The sequence below is a fragment of the Haliotis asinina genome, chromosome 7 (assembly GCF_037392515.1).
Source record: "Haliotis asinina isolate JCU_RB_2024 chromosome 7, JCU_Hal_asi_v2, whole genome shotgun sequence".
In the NCBI taxonomy this organism is placed as follows: Eukaryota; Metazoa; Mollusca; class Gastropoda; order Lepetellida; family Haliotidae; genus Haliotis; species Haliotis asinina.
Genome location: NC_090286.1, coordinates 11,227,242 through 11,241,017, shown reverse-complemented (window position 1 = coordinate 11,241,017; position 13,776 = coordinate 11,227,242). Strand labels below are relative to the sequence as shown.

The 13,776-nt window shown below is 39.8% G+C and overlaps 1 protein-coding gene across 1 annotated transcript in view; it reads left to right on the top strand.

Annotated features, from left to right (window-relative positions):
• LOC137291275 (uncharacterized) overlaps positions 1–13,776 on the top strand; it is a gene marked incomplete at its 5' end in the record, with an annotated part of 41,810 nt that overhangs the window by 13,599 nt on the left and 14,435 nt on the right. Inside the window, 5 exons of the mRNA XM_067822577.1 lie at positions 2,460–2,606; positions 9,233–9,382; positions 10,275–10,424; positions 11,777–11,926; positions 12,943–13,113. Of these exons, the coding sequence (XP_067678678.1) occupies positions 2,460–2,606; positions 9,233–9,382; positions 10,275–10,424; positions 11,777–11,926; positions 12,943–13,113 (768 nt within the window). The remainder of the gene's footprint in view (positions 1–2,459; positions 2,607–9,232; positions 9,383–10,274; positions 10,425–11,776; positions 11,927–12,942; positions 13,114–13,776) is intronic.

Here is a 13,776-nt window from a genome sequence, read left to right as displayed (position 1 = left end):
TTTGACTAGGATGGTGATGTACTTTCAGTTGTTGGCGATCTAGTGCCTATTTTTATATTGTGTTGTCTCCTATAGATGCTTAAATTTAATTACTAGTTTTACATGCATATCTGTGATGTTCTAGTTATATTACTTCGTTGACAGGATTGAATAATCTGTCTGTAATGATTGTTCAGTCTCTATATATTGTTTAGTCACGAAATGGCTGAAGTATTATCAAAGTGACTTTACATTTTAACCCACCCTTTCACTCAGTCTAAGTACTTCTTTTCCCCACATTTCTATGTGAAGTTTAAAGTGTACTTAAACAGTATCACACCTGATGGTCTGGATATGCTGGGCTATCTCTTCAGGTGCCATTGGGCCATCTATAGTCCCATTTGCACAAATCAGTTATTGAGTGCAAAATGTAGTCACCGAGTTCATTATAATCTTCTGATTTTGACACGGTTTGACACGCGTCCATATTGCAACAATATACTATATTTACTTTCGTGTGGTACCATTAAGTGTATTTTTCATTTAAGTGATGTATCAAAGTGTAAATGAATTTCGTACGTTAAGCAGGTTTCGATTCCCAAATGTGCAGTTCATATCCGATAAAAAAAACTAAACTCACTCAGTCACATTTTTTGGTTGAATCACCTAAAGTTACACCAAGTCCGCTCCACGTTTGAAGAAAGTAATGGGACTGTTAGCAATATTGGCGTTGCACAGAATCCAAGCATTAAGGAGCTTCAGTCCGTGTAGTTTGGCGAACGGATTTGTTCCAGTCGTGAAATATCCATTAACAGACTGATTTATAGCGAATTTTTATTTTGTTAGTAGTTATTTTGTATTGTATAGAAGAAGTGGGACACCCAAGCAGGTATTAATAAGGAAATCAACAAGATCCACTGATATAATCCTACAGCAAGAGGCAATCAAGCATGATTGACAAGTCACACAATAACATTTACAGGTGACACCACTTTTAATTGTGCTTTGTTCTTGATACCAACTGACAACTCAGGTTTCACTTGCCTAAATTTAAAAATAAGTTTAGCATTTTAAAGTGGCATCGAGTCTTGTGAACAGTTAGTCCTGACAAATCAGGACAAATGACATTTCGTTTACAGGTTTGCAGGCAAATGAAACTCAAACCGTGTGTATGATTATTCAAGAAATATTCGAATGTGGCTATAACATTTATATGAAATTGAACTCCCGTGGATTTTGTTTCTTACAATGTATTGTGTGAAGCTATTTGAAATCCAACAAAATCATGCACCATGACTAGTAATATCGGGGCGGATGGTAAAGTCGTGTGTAAGAGTTCTATGTAAGATCTGGTGGAAATATGTTGAATACTGATTTTGAGAAAATGTGCTTGTAGACTAAATGTCCAAGATGTTATTTCATAATGTAACGCTAACTGCACAGTTTATACCAACCTGAGCAAATGTATCACTGAAGTCGATACCAAGGCACTTAAGACATCAATGTATTTTGTTATTTGATGAAACCAAAAAATAAAACAAAAGGTTAAATTCAACAATACCTTTATTGCAGCGTGCCCCGTTGGCATGTATGCCGAATTGTGTAACAAAGACTGCATCTCTCGCCACTGTGAAGGCACAACTGACTCGTGTGATTCCTTCACCGGAGCATGTCCAAGTGAACAATGCCAAACAAGATGGAGAGGAACAGACTGTGCAAGTGAGTGTTTTGACATTCGATGTTTTGGCTCATGGTTGACATAACTTTTAATGCTATTTCAACATTGCAATGTCCTAAACAGTATACAGTTTTTGGAGTCACATCCTGGTTTTAAAAGTGATATTTGAAATCTGAAATGTGGCGTGGTATTGTAGTTCTCTTACTGTCCTTTCAGACAAATTTGGTTTCCAGTGTTCGTTCCAAATATCCTATAACTAACGCTACTGATAAGAATATTTGGAACTGGTAAATTGAGGAAATGCGAAAATACGTTTACCCTTGTGTAATTATGTACATTCATTTGGTAGAGAATGTGTTTTGTGATACTATAGCAATCAGACAACGTCATGGACAGTGATTCATATTTGGCATAATCAGTAATAAAGGAGTGCTTATGTGTCCGTTTTCTGTAAGATCCGGTAAGACCTAAAATATGTAAGATATCATACACCTGGAAAGACATTAGGCTGTACAAGTGTTAATGTCAGTTAATGATTTCCAACTGTGATAAGCTTAGATTTATGTACATTACGTAGAAAATGTGTAGAAATATGCTTGACACCGACTGTGTGAAAATGAACTTGCAGACACATTCGGCTGAGCCTGAGCAATAGTTTTAAACATACCATTAAATATATGGCTACTACTTAGCTTGCAAATTTGTTTTGCTATGAGACAGAAGCCGTAAATGTAACACAGCTGAGTTTTTATGAAATCAATAATATAGCAAACTGAAAAACGTAACACTACGTTCATGCTAGCATGCTCTGCTGACATGTATGGAGCCAACTGCAACAAGTCCTGTAACTCTCGCCACTGCTATGGTTCAACCGACTCATGTGATTCCATCACCGGGGCGTGTTCCAGTGGCATGTGCCAGATGGGGTGGACAGGAACAGACTGTGCAGGTGAGTGTTTGAATAATTCGAATGGAGTTGGCATCTGTTGTTTTGAAAAATGTGTAAAATGCATGTAGTAGATGGCGACAGACTTCTCAGTTTAAGATTATAGTGATGCTCGATTGCCATTTGGAAGTAACATGACAGCGACTGGTGTGAATTTACAACTTTTTTAATATTTAAAATACGTTTCTGGGCTACTTCTTGTCCCTTTATCAGGTGAATCAATCAGTCAATCAATCAGTTTAATTAAGTAGAAAGGCCTTAGGCCCACGTACAGAGAGATAACAATAAATGTTATTTTCATAGAGTTGCATTAAGTAATATAAAGGTGACAATTTTGCAGTGAGGAATTACGCAATGCAAGAGCTCCTTTTATGAAATTTGAAATGGACATAAACTTGCTGAGACTTCAGTAACTGTTCTGTAAGATACTGATAAATATATCTTCATCGATATATAGAGCTATCTTTGTGAAATGTATTTTACGAAATTCACTATATAATGTACATTTGTAAAGGAAATGAAATTCATTTTCGACCTTATTAGATTTACATAGCTTTCAAAAACGATATTTCTAACATGGTGCACTCATATTTTACGTCCAACATTGTTTAAGCTATACAACATAATGTAACACTGTTTAGGGTACCTGTTCTCTGGAATTTCAAGCAACTTAATTGCTAATAAGCCTAAAAAGAGATTCTAAATAGACATGATGTCTACCACATTCTACTTAAAGCAGCAACATTAGTATTCTTGTAACTTAAACCTAAAACAAATTTGCAAAACAGGATATCAAATTCTTCAATTGCAAAACACTCTTGGTAACCCCATATCTCGGACGCATACAAACGTATTGGCTTAATCTGTACATGGAAAAAACAACGGCATTACATTAAAAAGAGCTGCAGGGAAATATTTGGACGTTTACGAGCTAGAATCTTTACAAAAGATTGAGCATTTGAAGCTTTATTATCGAGATTGTGAGCAGAGTTTGACTACGCAAATTTACTAGAAAATAACCGTCCGAAATAATTATAATAAGTACATATCTTCAGGCGTTGGTTACGAAATAGCCAAAATTCATTCTTTTCTGAGTTTCGAAAGACAATTACTTCAGTTTTATCAAAACAAACAACTAAAACCCATATAACTTTTCTTAGACACGTATCTTCCTCTGCAAACCAATAACGCTATCGGAAAACAGACACGAATCATCCGCAGAAATCAACAACAGAAATAATTCTAAAAGCTATGTAGATATGAAAATTCCCCTCCTGTGATTTAACTCTTCCATTTCACCACGAAGCTGATCTACAAAAAGAATTGCCTTACACCCTCACTGGCAGAACCGGATGACAGTACCGTTCCAGATCTTACTTCGCTCTGCCAGATAACTACATTTGTATACTCACCCAGATCATCCAACCGATTCAGATCGTCGCACCAACCCAGATCACTGAACCGGTTGCCAGATCATTGAACCATATCAGATCAATAGTATTTACCCACCTGAGATAATTCATTGAAGAGTCTGCATTCAATAAACTGACGGCATTCCTTCCCACTTCAGCAAATCCCCTCTTTTATCTCGTGCTACTTCCAGTACAGCGCATCTATGAAGGCTCCTTAAGTTCAGTAAGGTTTGGACAACAACTTTCTTCTGAGCCAAGTGGTTCGTCAAATTTGCTGTATGTTACCAGCTTTCTACAATGTTAGTATTCAGAGAGGCACTAACATATTTTAGTCAGATTACCCGTAATATTACTGGGGTAAAGAATGTGAAGGCTGATGCCTTGTCCCATTTCTCAAGCAGCTTCCTCAGATCTTACAGTCGAGAGGTAGCCAGAAGAGGTAGCCAAAAGATGTTGGCCACCATCAAAAGTCTACTGCTTTTTGTCGCGCCCTTCTGGCCAGAGAAGAGTTAGTTCGATGGCTTAAAAAGGCTGGCAAAGGCAGATCCAGTACACTTCCCGACCAGGACAACCCGCTTCTTCATCACCACTCAGACCTACCCTGTTGGTTCCCTCTGACTCTCTTACCTCGAATCGTTCCTTATACGACGCAAAATGGAAGAGTTGAACGCTGGGGAATTCCATCTTCCACTTCTGCCTCTGCTCATGTCGTCGCTGGGGTGATATCGCCTTGATTTTGGCTAGAACTACGGGTATAAAGATCTCCACCCTTCCCGAGCTGTAGTACCTGTTACAACCCCATCGACCAGTCCAGGACGTTAAGACCTCGGACATCTCTCACGTCCTTCATCTCATGGTTTTCAGAGACTACGAACCTTTAAAAGAGAAGGACTTGGAGCAAGTGGCCTTCAAGACCTTCTTCCTGGAAGCCTTAGTATCTGAGCTTCACGCGCTTGACATCAGTCAAGCATGGTAGAAGCATGGTAAGCTTTTTCCTGGGTCTCAGCTGGAACTTAACTATAAAAAATCAGCTGCCAGGGCAACCGGACCGGATATTCATCATTACCCCATTGTCCACCATCTTCGGGCCTGGTGATTCTGAAGACTTGACACTCTACCTTATTAGGCTCTATGTATTTTGTTGAGGCCTCCAAGGACCTTTTGAAGTAGAAGAGCCTTTACCCTTGTCGACCCCTTCAAGAGCAGAGGTTTCCCGAACTGATCGTTTGAATGCATGCTACGATCCTGTGGGTCTATGCTTTCGCACGGCTACCTCCTCCAGCCGCTTTCAATCCTCGTGAGTGAGTGAGTTTAGCGTGACATCGGCAATACTTCAGCCAGATCGTGACGAAAACAATTCATTCAGTAAAATGAAAAAAAAAATCAATAAAGTTAGAACGTAAAAAGCTGTCATCGAAGGACATTAGAGATGCGAGATTACCACAGCTATTGAAGCTTAAAAGTAGTAGGATATCATAAAATGAAATCACTATAGACAGTACAAAATAAAAACGGGCTATAAGTCGCCAACAACCGAAGGTAGATCACCATACTAGGACCATGAGGACTAACAGTACCTTTGCTACCTGCATGGACCTTAGCCAATCCTCATAAGATTCTTGCACTTGCACTTGCCTCAACAATCTAGCAGTTCAGCCATATTGACTGGAGTAAGTCGTGCTCTTATTATATCTTAAAAGTTACGGGCACTATGATAACAAGCTATATCTCACAAAATGTTGAAGACTAGTCCTTGTGGAAAATATGATTTGCGAGGACTGGATGACGAAACAATAGATATTCATGAGTGTAACTTGAATGACCAATATGTCGTATATTAAACGCTTCAAATCTGGTCTGACAGTCCAAGTAGTTGTCAACAGGTGGTTTTACCTGATGTAATTTCTTACTACCCAGTTTGGTGTCCCGCTTCTTTTGCATTAGATCTGATGTAGTCTCTAATTGTAGGTTTAAGATCACTGTACGGGATGAAACGTGGTGTTTCATATTCGCTGAGTGCTGCCTCGGCAACAGAATCGGCCATAGTGTTCCCAGCCATAGACGATATCAGACTGGCCAGTAGCAAGCTCACTGTATTAAAAAATTCCGATTAAAAGCAGATGTTTACGTGACATGTCCTCAGCACACGAAATGTACACATGAGCATTAATTAAGCACCACGAAAAATACTTGTCGATTGTAACAAAAAGGGATCAAAACAGAGAAGTCAACCACTAATATCTAAATACACATGCAATTAGCATGAACTTTATGTGCTGACTCAAGTGCATACTTTTCATGTTAAAGTTTTCATGCTGAACTTTTTTGGACATATCCAGTCGTAGGCTTTCTGAAAATACCAGATGGCAGATTATTTGTATGCATGAAGCTGGTTTGTCCTATCGAAATATTGGGTCCAGATTGAATATCAGTCACACTGTCATTAATCGCCTTGTAAGGAAACATACGGCCACTGGTTACGTCACGGATCGTCCACTATCACGAAAGCCGAGAAAGGCCACTCCCCGCGATGACCATGCCCTACTTCGCCTAGTGAGACCATGACCAATGCCAAAATCTCAGAGAACAATAGAGACTGGGTGTTCCTCTCTCAACTAGTACCATCCGCAGGAGGCTCAGGTCCGCTGGACTCCGTGCACGTCGTCCAATCAGACGTCCCTTACTCACTGATAGACACAAGGCTAAACGTTTGGCATGGTGTAATCAACACCAAAACCACAATCTGAGGACGTGGCACAGGATCCAGTGGTCCGATGAAAGCCGTTTCTGATGGCCGTTGGCGAGTTTTGAAAAGGAATAATGAGGCTTATCAACTGAGGATGATCCATGCAGCTGAACCTTTTGTCGATGGCTCTGTAATGGTGTGGGGGTGTATCTTCTATGGCTGTAAGGTGAATCTTATCACCATACAAGAGACACTCAATGATCAGAGATACCAACAGGAAGTACTGGAAGCTGCCGTTGTCCCGTATTTTGATAACCACCCCCTCGCCAACCGGCCAGTATTTATGGACGATAATGCTAGGCGCCATCGTTCCAGGGCTGTTATCGCATATTTGCAGAACAACGCAGCTGACAGATTACCTTGGCTTGCGAAAAGCCCTGATCTCAACCCAACTGCGCATTTATGGAACCATCTGTGGAGTCATTTTCAAGTAAAGGATCCACCTGTTCAAAATCTACAGGAATTAGCTCAGGCTCTTCATGAGGGATGGCAGGGATTCCAATCATGCGCATTCAGCGTTTCATTTCCAGCATGAAGATTAGGGTTGCAGCAGTTATCCGTGCGTGGGGAGGATACACCAAATACTGATGTCACCATTACTGTTGGCTTAGGACTGAACAGAGAACGTTGTTTGAGAACTTTGAATACGTTGGGCTTAATTAATGCTCATGTATATAGAATCTGATCGATACTGACCTGAATATAGGTTTAGACGTTTTTTTTTAATAAAGTAAAGGCTTCTGGAACGGCCTTTGATTCTATAGTGAAAATGCCGCCGTTTTCACGTAATCTTGAAAATACTGTTCCTGCTTCATTGATAACGGCACGAGAAACTGTTTCACAATCTTTGGATCCGTCGGTAAATATGGATTAATGAGCGTTACTGTGTGCTGCTATATTTTTGTTTGTACAGAAATTGGCTTGTTTGAGTTTCCATACATTCTGGTAGTTCAGGTCGACGTCTGGTTTTCTCATTTGCCAAAAGGGTGATGATAACATTTGGAGGAGAACTATATCTTGAAGGCTAACATTAACAACAAATATATGACATTGATCAATATTAAGCAGGATATGTCTACTCGCAGGAAGATAGAAATGTGAGTGAATGAGACAGTGAGTTAAAGCATCAGTATTTCAGCCAAATGGTTATATGTTCATGATAAATACAACAGTGTGAAAAAAAACTGTCCACGAAGGACAATAGTATATCACAGTAACAAGAATTAAACTGGCATGTATCTATAAAATCGGTTTTCAAATTAGGACAAAAATAGAATATCTAAGAGAGAGTCGCCAGCAACTGAAGGTAGATTACTATACTATGGATCATGGGGACTTTCTCGACCTGCATGGACCCCATCTGGATTTACACCATCCCTTCAGCCACTGGTAATTGTAATGATATTTGGCTATCACTAAACAACACATATTATACGATTACAAGAACTTGAATCTGACTTTGGAAGTTTTAGGACTTCATACTCACCCAGGAGGACACTAATGTTACAGTACTTTAAGTCCCTTCGAGGGTACAGTCACTAAATATCTCGGTTGCTAATGTATGTAAAATTCTAACACACTCACTTTGTAATGTTAATCATCACTGAATAAATAGGAAACTATATGACTTCTAAAAAGATGCATTTTTTATTTTTATGGTAGTATAAATTAGCAACTGCGATTGTTAGTGTCTGTTCCCTCAAAGGGGTTGAAGTATGATACAGTTGTTGTTCTGTGAGGGTACGTAAGTCCCAAAACTTTTAAATTTAGTTTATGCCTTGCCTGCTTTATAATCTTAGAATAGCTGTTATTTTACTTTGGGGGTACATTTTCTAACCATCGCCAGCGGCTGAGGTGATGATGTAAATCAGCTAGGACCCGTGCATACAGCAAAGGCACTGTAAGTCCGCATGTTGACTAGAGTGGTGACCTACCCTCAGTTGTTGGCGTCCTGTTTTTATATTCTGTATTATAGTCGTAAGTAAAATACTTTGAGATCTACGTGCTTGTTTGAACATGATCTGTGATACTCTAGTTATTTTACAGCCCTTCGATGACTGGTTGTTTAACTACTCGTATTTATTGTATATGCAAAGTGTCTCGTTACAATGTGGCAAACACATTGCCAAGGTGACGTTACGTTTCAACTCACTCACTTCAGACCAGCAGACATTGCAACCCGTGTATAACTGCTTGTTCAAATGGTGAATGAATGGGCCCATGAATGTAAGCGGAACATGCTGTCTTTCTAACGGCATGATCGAGACTGATTAAAGAGTTCAGTGATTGACATTATGAACATCATTCTACGCAAATGGGATACGATTATGAGGATTTTTTTTCAACCAAGTCAGAAAACCTGACCACCCAATCCTTTGATTCATGATTGTACTTAGCGTCACCCTAATCTCATATTGGTCGTCTCTTTTAGAGACGACATTGTTCATTACTGATAATTGTTTCTTGTACAGAGTGTCCCAATGGAAAATACGGTGCTAATTGTGCCAAGGAGTGCAGCTCCCGACATTGTAAAACAATTTCCTCTGCATGTGACCTCGTCAGTGGAGCCTGTCCAGAAGATGGATGTGAGGACGGATGGATGGGGTCAGACTGTTCTACAGGTAATGGGGTGGAATGTCACGACTAGACTAGTGAATATTCATAAGCTTACCTATATTTCGATTAATCTTGTGTATTCTGTCTAGTCCTCTCAATCTCTGACTACTGTCTTTCAGTTAGTTTCGTTGTAATTTCTTGTTATTCATGTTAGTGGGTACAGGGGGCATTGGGTCATATAAACAAACATAATCATTGTCAGCATATGAAAGAATGTACAGTGTGAATTAAAGCAACACAATATGACTCAGTTTGACTTTAAACAGCATAAAACCTTACTCTTCGTCTCTATTAAATCTGTATGGCCTGGATGCTGTTTTCTGTATTAGATCAATTCCACTTAGCAAGCACAATATCAAATAAGGGATACAAAGAGGTTTGGCTGAATTTAGATTTTGGCAATATTTGGCAAGTTCTAAGTGCATGAACAATACAGTGTTTAATTATTACAGCATAGGACTGTTAAAACACATGAAGGTCACAGGTGTTAATGTGAAACTAAAACCCTCTACCTATTAACACAATATAATATACGAACAGGCTGTGGATTACGAACAACTGAAGATGGATCAGAATAGTGGGGGAATTACAATGCTTTTCCTAGCTGCATGAGCCCTAGCTGGACTTTCACACAACTTCAGGTAGTGGCGATTGTGCTTAGATTTAGTCACAAATACAAATGAAAGTAATAGTGGGATAAAAACTGTGGTACCTGTTTCATTCGTTGTTTTTTGTTTTATTGAATCACGGAGGTCCCACTTGCTTCTTGTCAGTATTATGCATGGTGGGGTCTCGTTGCCAAGTGGTTAAAGCACTGCCTCGGCACGTGGGTTAATTTTATATGGGATATATTTCTTGTCACTAAACTGCATTATTGGCAGTTCATATCTTGTGCAGAGTGTTCCACTGGGAAATACGGTGTTATGTGTGGCAAGGAATGCAGTTCCCGACATTGTAAGACGTCTTCCACCACATGTGACCACATCAGTGGAGCTTGTCCAGATGACGGATGTGAGGCTGGATGGATGGGGCAAGACTGTACTTTAGGTAATGGGGAGAGATTTCATGACTTTATCGTTATTGTACCAGAAAGAAGAGGTATGGGAACACCCTAAAATTTGATAGTCACATATATGTTTCAGTAAATGTGTCAAATCAGGAAATCTGTAAATTTCACTCAGTAAATGTACACATTTTCTAAACATTCCATAAATTTTACATATTTCCTGATTTGACACATTTACTGTAAAATATAAACATAAACGTGTCAGTTATACACTACGGTAAATGCTTTTTATAGGCTTCATGGGCGCTTTAGGCGACATGTTGGAACATGCAGTTAAGCAACAGATTCAGTATTAGTTGGTTTTATGTGAAATGAAACATGGTGAAAAACAGTGAACAACAATGCCTTGATAGTGTTTCATTTCACTCAAACTCAACGAATGTTGAATCAGTTGAAAAACATTATATCCCACTATCAAATGTTAGGTTGCTACGTACGTTTGTTTGTAGTACATATTTTCTGGTTTTATCCCTTTCCTGTTTCATTGAAATATAACGTGTTTGCACAAAATACCGCAGGTATACATGACAACTCGGAAGTAATTTCAAACTGAAGTATATTGAACTACTGTGTGTATGTCCAGGTGGAGAATGGGTGGACTACCCAAGAAGTAAATTACACAAAAGAACAATGGGTGAGTGAGCGAGTTAGAATTTAACGTCACATCGGCAGTATTTCAGTCATATCGTGACGAGACCAATATGATAATTATATAATAGATCAATAAAGTTAGAAATTGAAACCCTGTTGACGAAGAACAGTAAAATCACTGGTGTATCATAGTTATGAAGAACAAAGAACACAAGGTTCAGCTACATATTTATAGGTTCTTGTCGTTTGACATGTGAAACACAATTAACCGTTCCGTATTAACCATTATAATGCAGCATGTTATAACATTTCTTAACTTTAGTGATCTGGTAAAGTTCAAGATTTATGTTATAACTGTATCTCCCACATCTCCTACAATTACTCACGACATATTCGCTGGCAACAGACTGAACCTCCAAATCATTTGTGTGCAGTAATAAATACCACCAGGGTCGATTTGATATCATCTGGATACCATGTGTATGTAATGTCTTCACAGTCTAGCTATTTCAGTGTCGTACAGACTGAGAAAAACATGATTGAGCGTAACAGACACCCGTTTTCAGGCCTCAAGATAGGAAAAGGTTCATGTAATTCATTAATATCCTGAAATGAGCAACGCAATCGTACATTAGTTTCCAGAGACAGTTATGGTATTTAATTGAACCATATCTTATACTGACTTCATGCACAGGTATTTGTTTGTTGACTTAGAGTGTATTGCTATCCATTTCCTATTTAGCGTGTGCCTCTGGAAAGTACGGTGCTAACTGTACCAGAGACTGCAGCTCCCGACATTGTAATATCTCTTCCCTGACATGTGACCAGATCAGTGGAGCCTGTCCAAGTGGTGGATGCAATCCCGGATGGATGGGCACAGATTGTGCTACGGGTAATAATAATAATAATACATGTAATAATAATGATAAGTCTGCTCAGAGTCGGTCCTTTGTGGAGAAGCTGTCTGAGAAGTCACTGCACCGAGTGTACATGCAGTGTTTGGAACAGAACAGAAATCCAACCGACTCCTTTGCCTGGATGAAGTCGACTGGTCTCAAATGCGTAACTGAGGGCTTCCTTTTTGCTGCTCAAGACCAGTCACTTCCCACTCACAATCGCCAGAATGTGATTCTTAAAGAAAATATCAATATGAAATGTCGTCTTTGCAATGAATTCACAGAGACTGTCCAACACCTTGTCAGCTGATGCCCTTCCTGGCACAAACAGCATATCTTAAAAGACATGATGGCATGGCTCGCTGCTTTTAATATCGTCTCTGGCATGCCTGTGGCTTTGACCCCGAGGTCCATCCATGGTACGACCCTGAACATGTCCAGGGCGTCCTGGAAAATGATGCTTTCAAACTTCTCTGGAATAGGCCAATATACAGCCTGAGACGAATTCCAGCCAACAAACCTGATCTTGTACTTTTTGATAAAACCAATGAAATTATTTATATCATAGAATTTTCTGTCCCTTTTGACAGCAATGTGATTGGCAAGATTCAGGAAAAGCATGATAAATATGCGGACCTCGCCTTTGAAATGTCTCGCTTGCATCCAAGGACTCCATATTCTCCGAAAAGTTCTTGGTGGGTTCGACTAGGCAGTGTTTCCTGGGAGAAGTCCCATTCGCTGTCTGGGCTGCGTGTAGAGGGGGCGAGGGCCCTGAGCTGATGATGAGCTTTACCAGCCTCACTGTGCCAGGATCACCCAAACCCTCTCTGCTGCATTTCAATTCTAATCTGTAAAACATAATAGTCTATTTATATAGCGCCTTTCCACGTCACAAGGATATGCTCAAAGCGCTTCCTGAGCTCCAGTTGAAATATATACAGCTGGCGGGTACAAATGTTGATAAGTCACTTGTAACGGAGAAATAAATGAGTTGTGATTTGAATGTACTTAGGGAAGGAGATGATCTTAACTCAACTGGAAGAGAGTTCCACAGAGACGCTGCTACATATGAAAAAGTTCTTGAGCCAAATGATTTTAGATTATAGATTGGGACAGCAAGTAACAGTTGTTGTGATGAGCGTAGAGTTCTTTCTGGAGAGTAATGTGTCAGGAGGTCCTGAAGGTAGGAAGGTCCTGAGTTATAGAAAGACTGATAGGTGAGGCAGGGAATCTTTCCTTTCACGAATACGGAGCCAGTGTAGAGAGTTCAGAATGGGAGAGATGTGGCAGCGTGGACTGGTAAGACTGATAATGCGTGCAGCTTTGTTCTGGATTTTCTGAAGACGATGGAGTTGAGAGGAGGAGATGCCAAACAGTAAGCTGTTGCAGTAATCCAGGCGGTAAAAAATCAATGTCTGCACGAGGGTGGCAGTGGCGTCTTTTGTCAGAACGTTGCGGATGCTGCCAATGTTCTTCAGATGGTAGTGGCAGGTCTTTACTAGATGATTTATCTGCTTGTCCATACTGAGGTTTAAATCCAAAAGAACGCCAAAGTTTTTCACAAGAGGAGAAAAAGGAATCGAAGATTGCCCAATGGAAATATCTGTGATGACAAATTTCTTTTGTCTTGAGACTCTGAAGATGACCATTGTTTCTGGTTTTTCATCGTATTGTTTAAGCTTGTTAGTAGACATCCAGGATCTTGTGCTGGCGAGGCATGCTTCGAGGTTGGACTTGCACTCTACCTGACTGTGTTCTGAGGACTTGAAATTGTCAAACGGTTGGTTGTCGTCCGCATAGAAATGATGGGGCACATGGTAAACAGACATCAGTTTTCCAAGCGGTT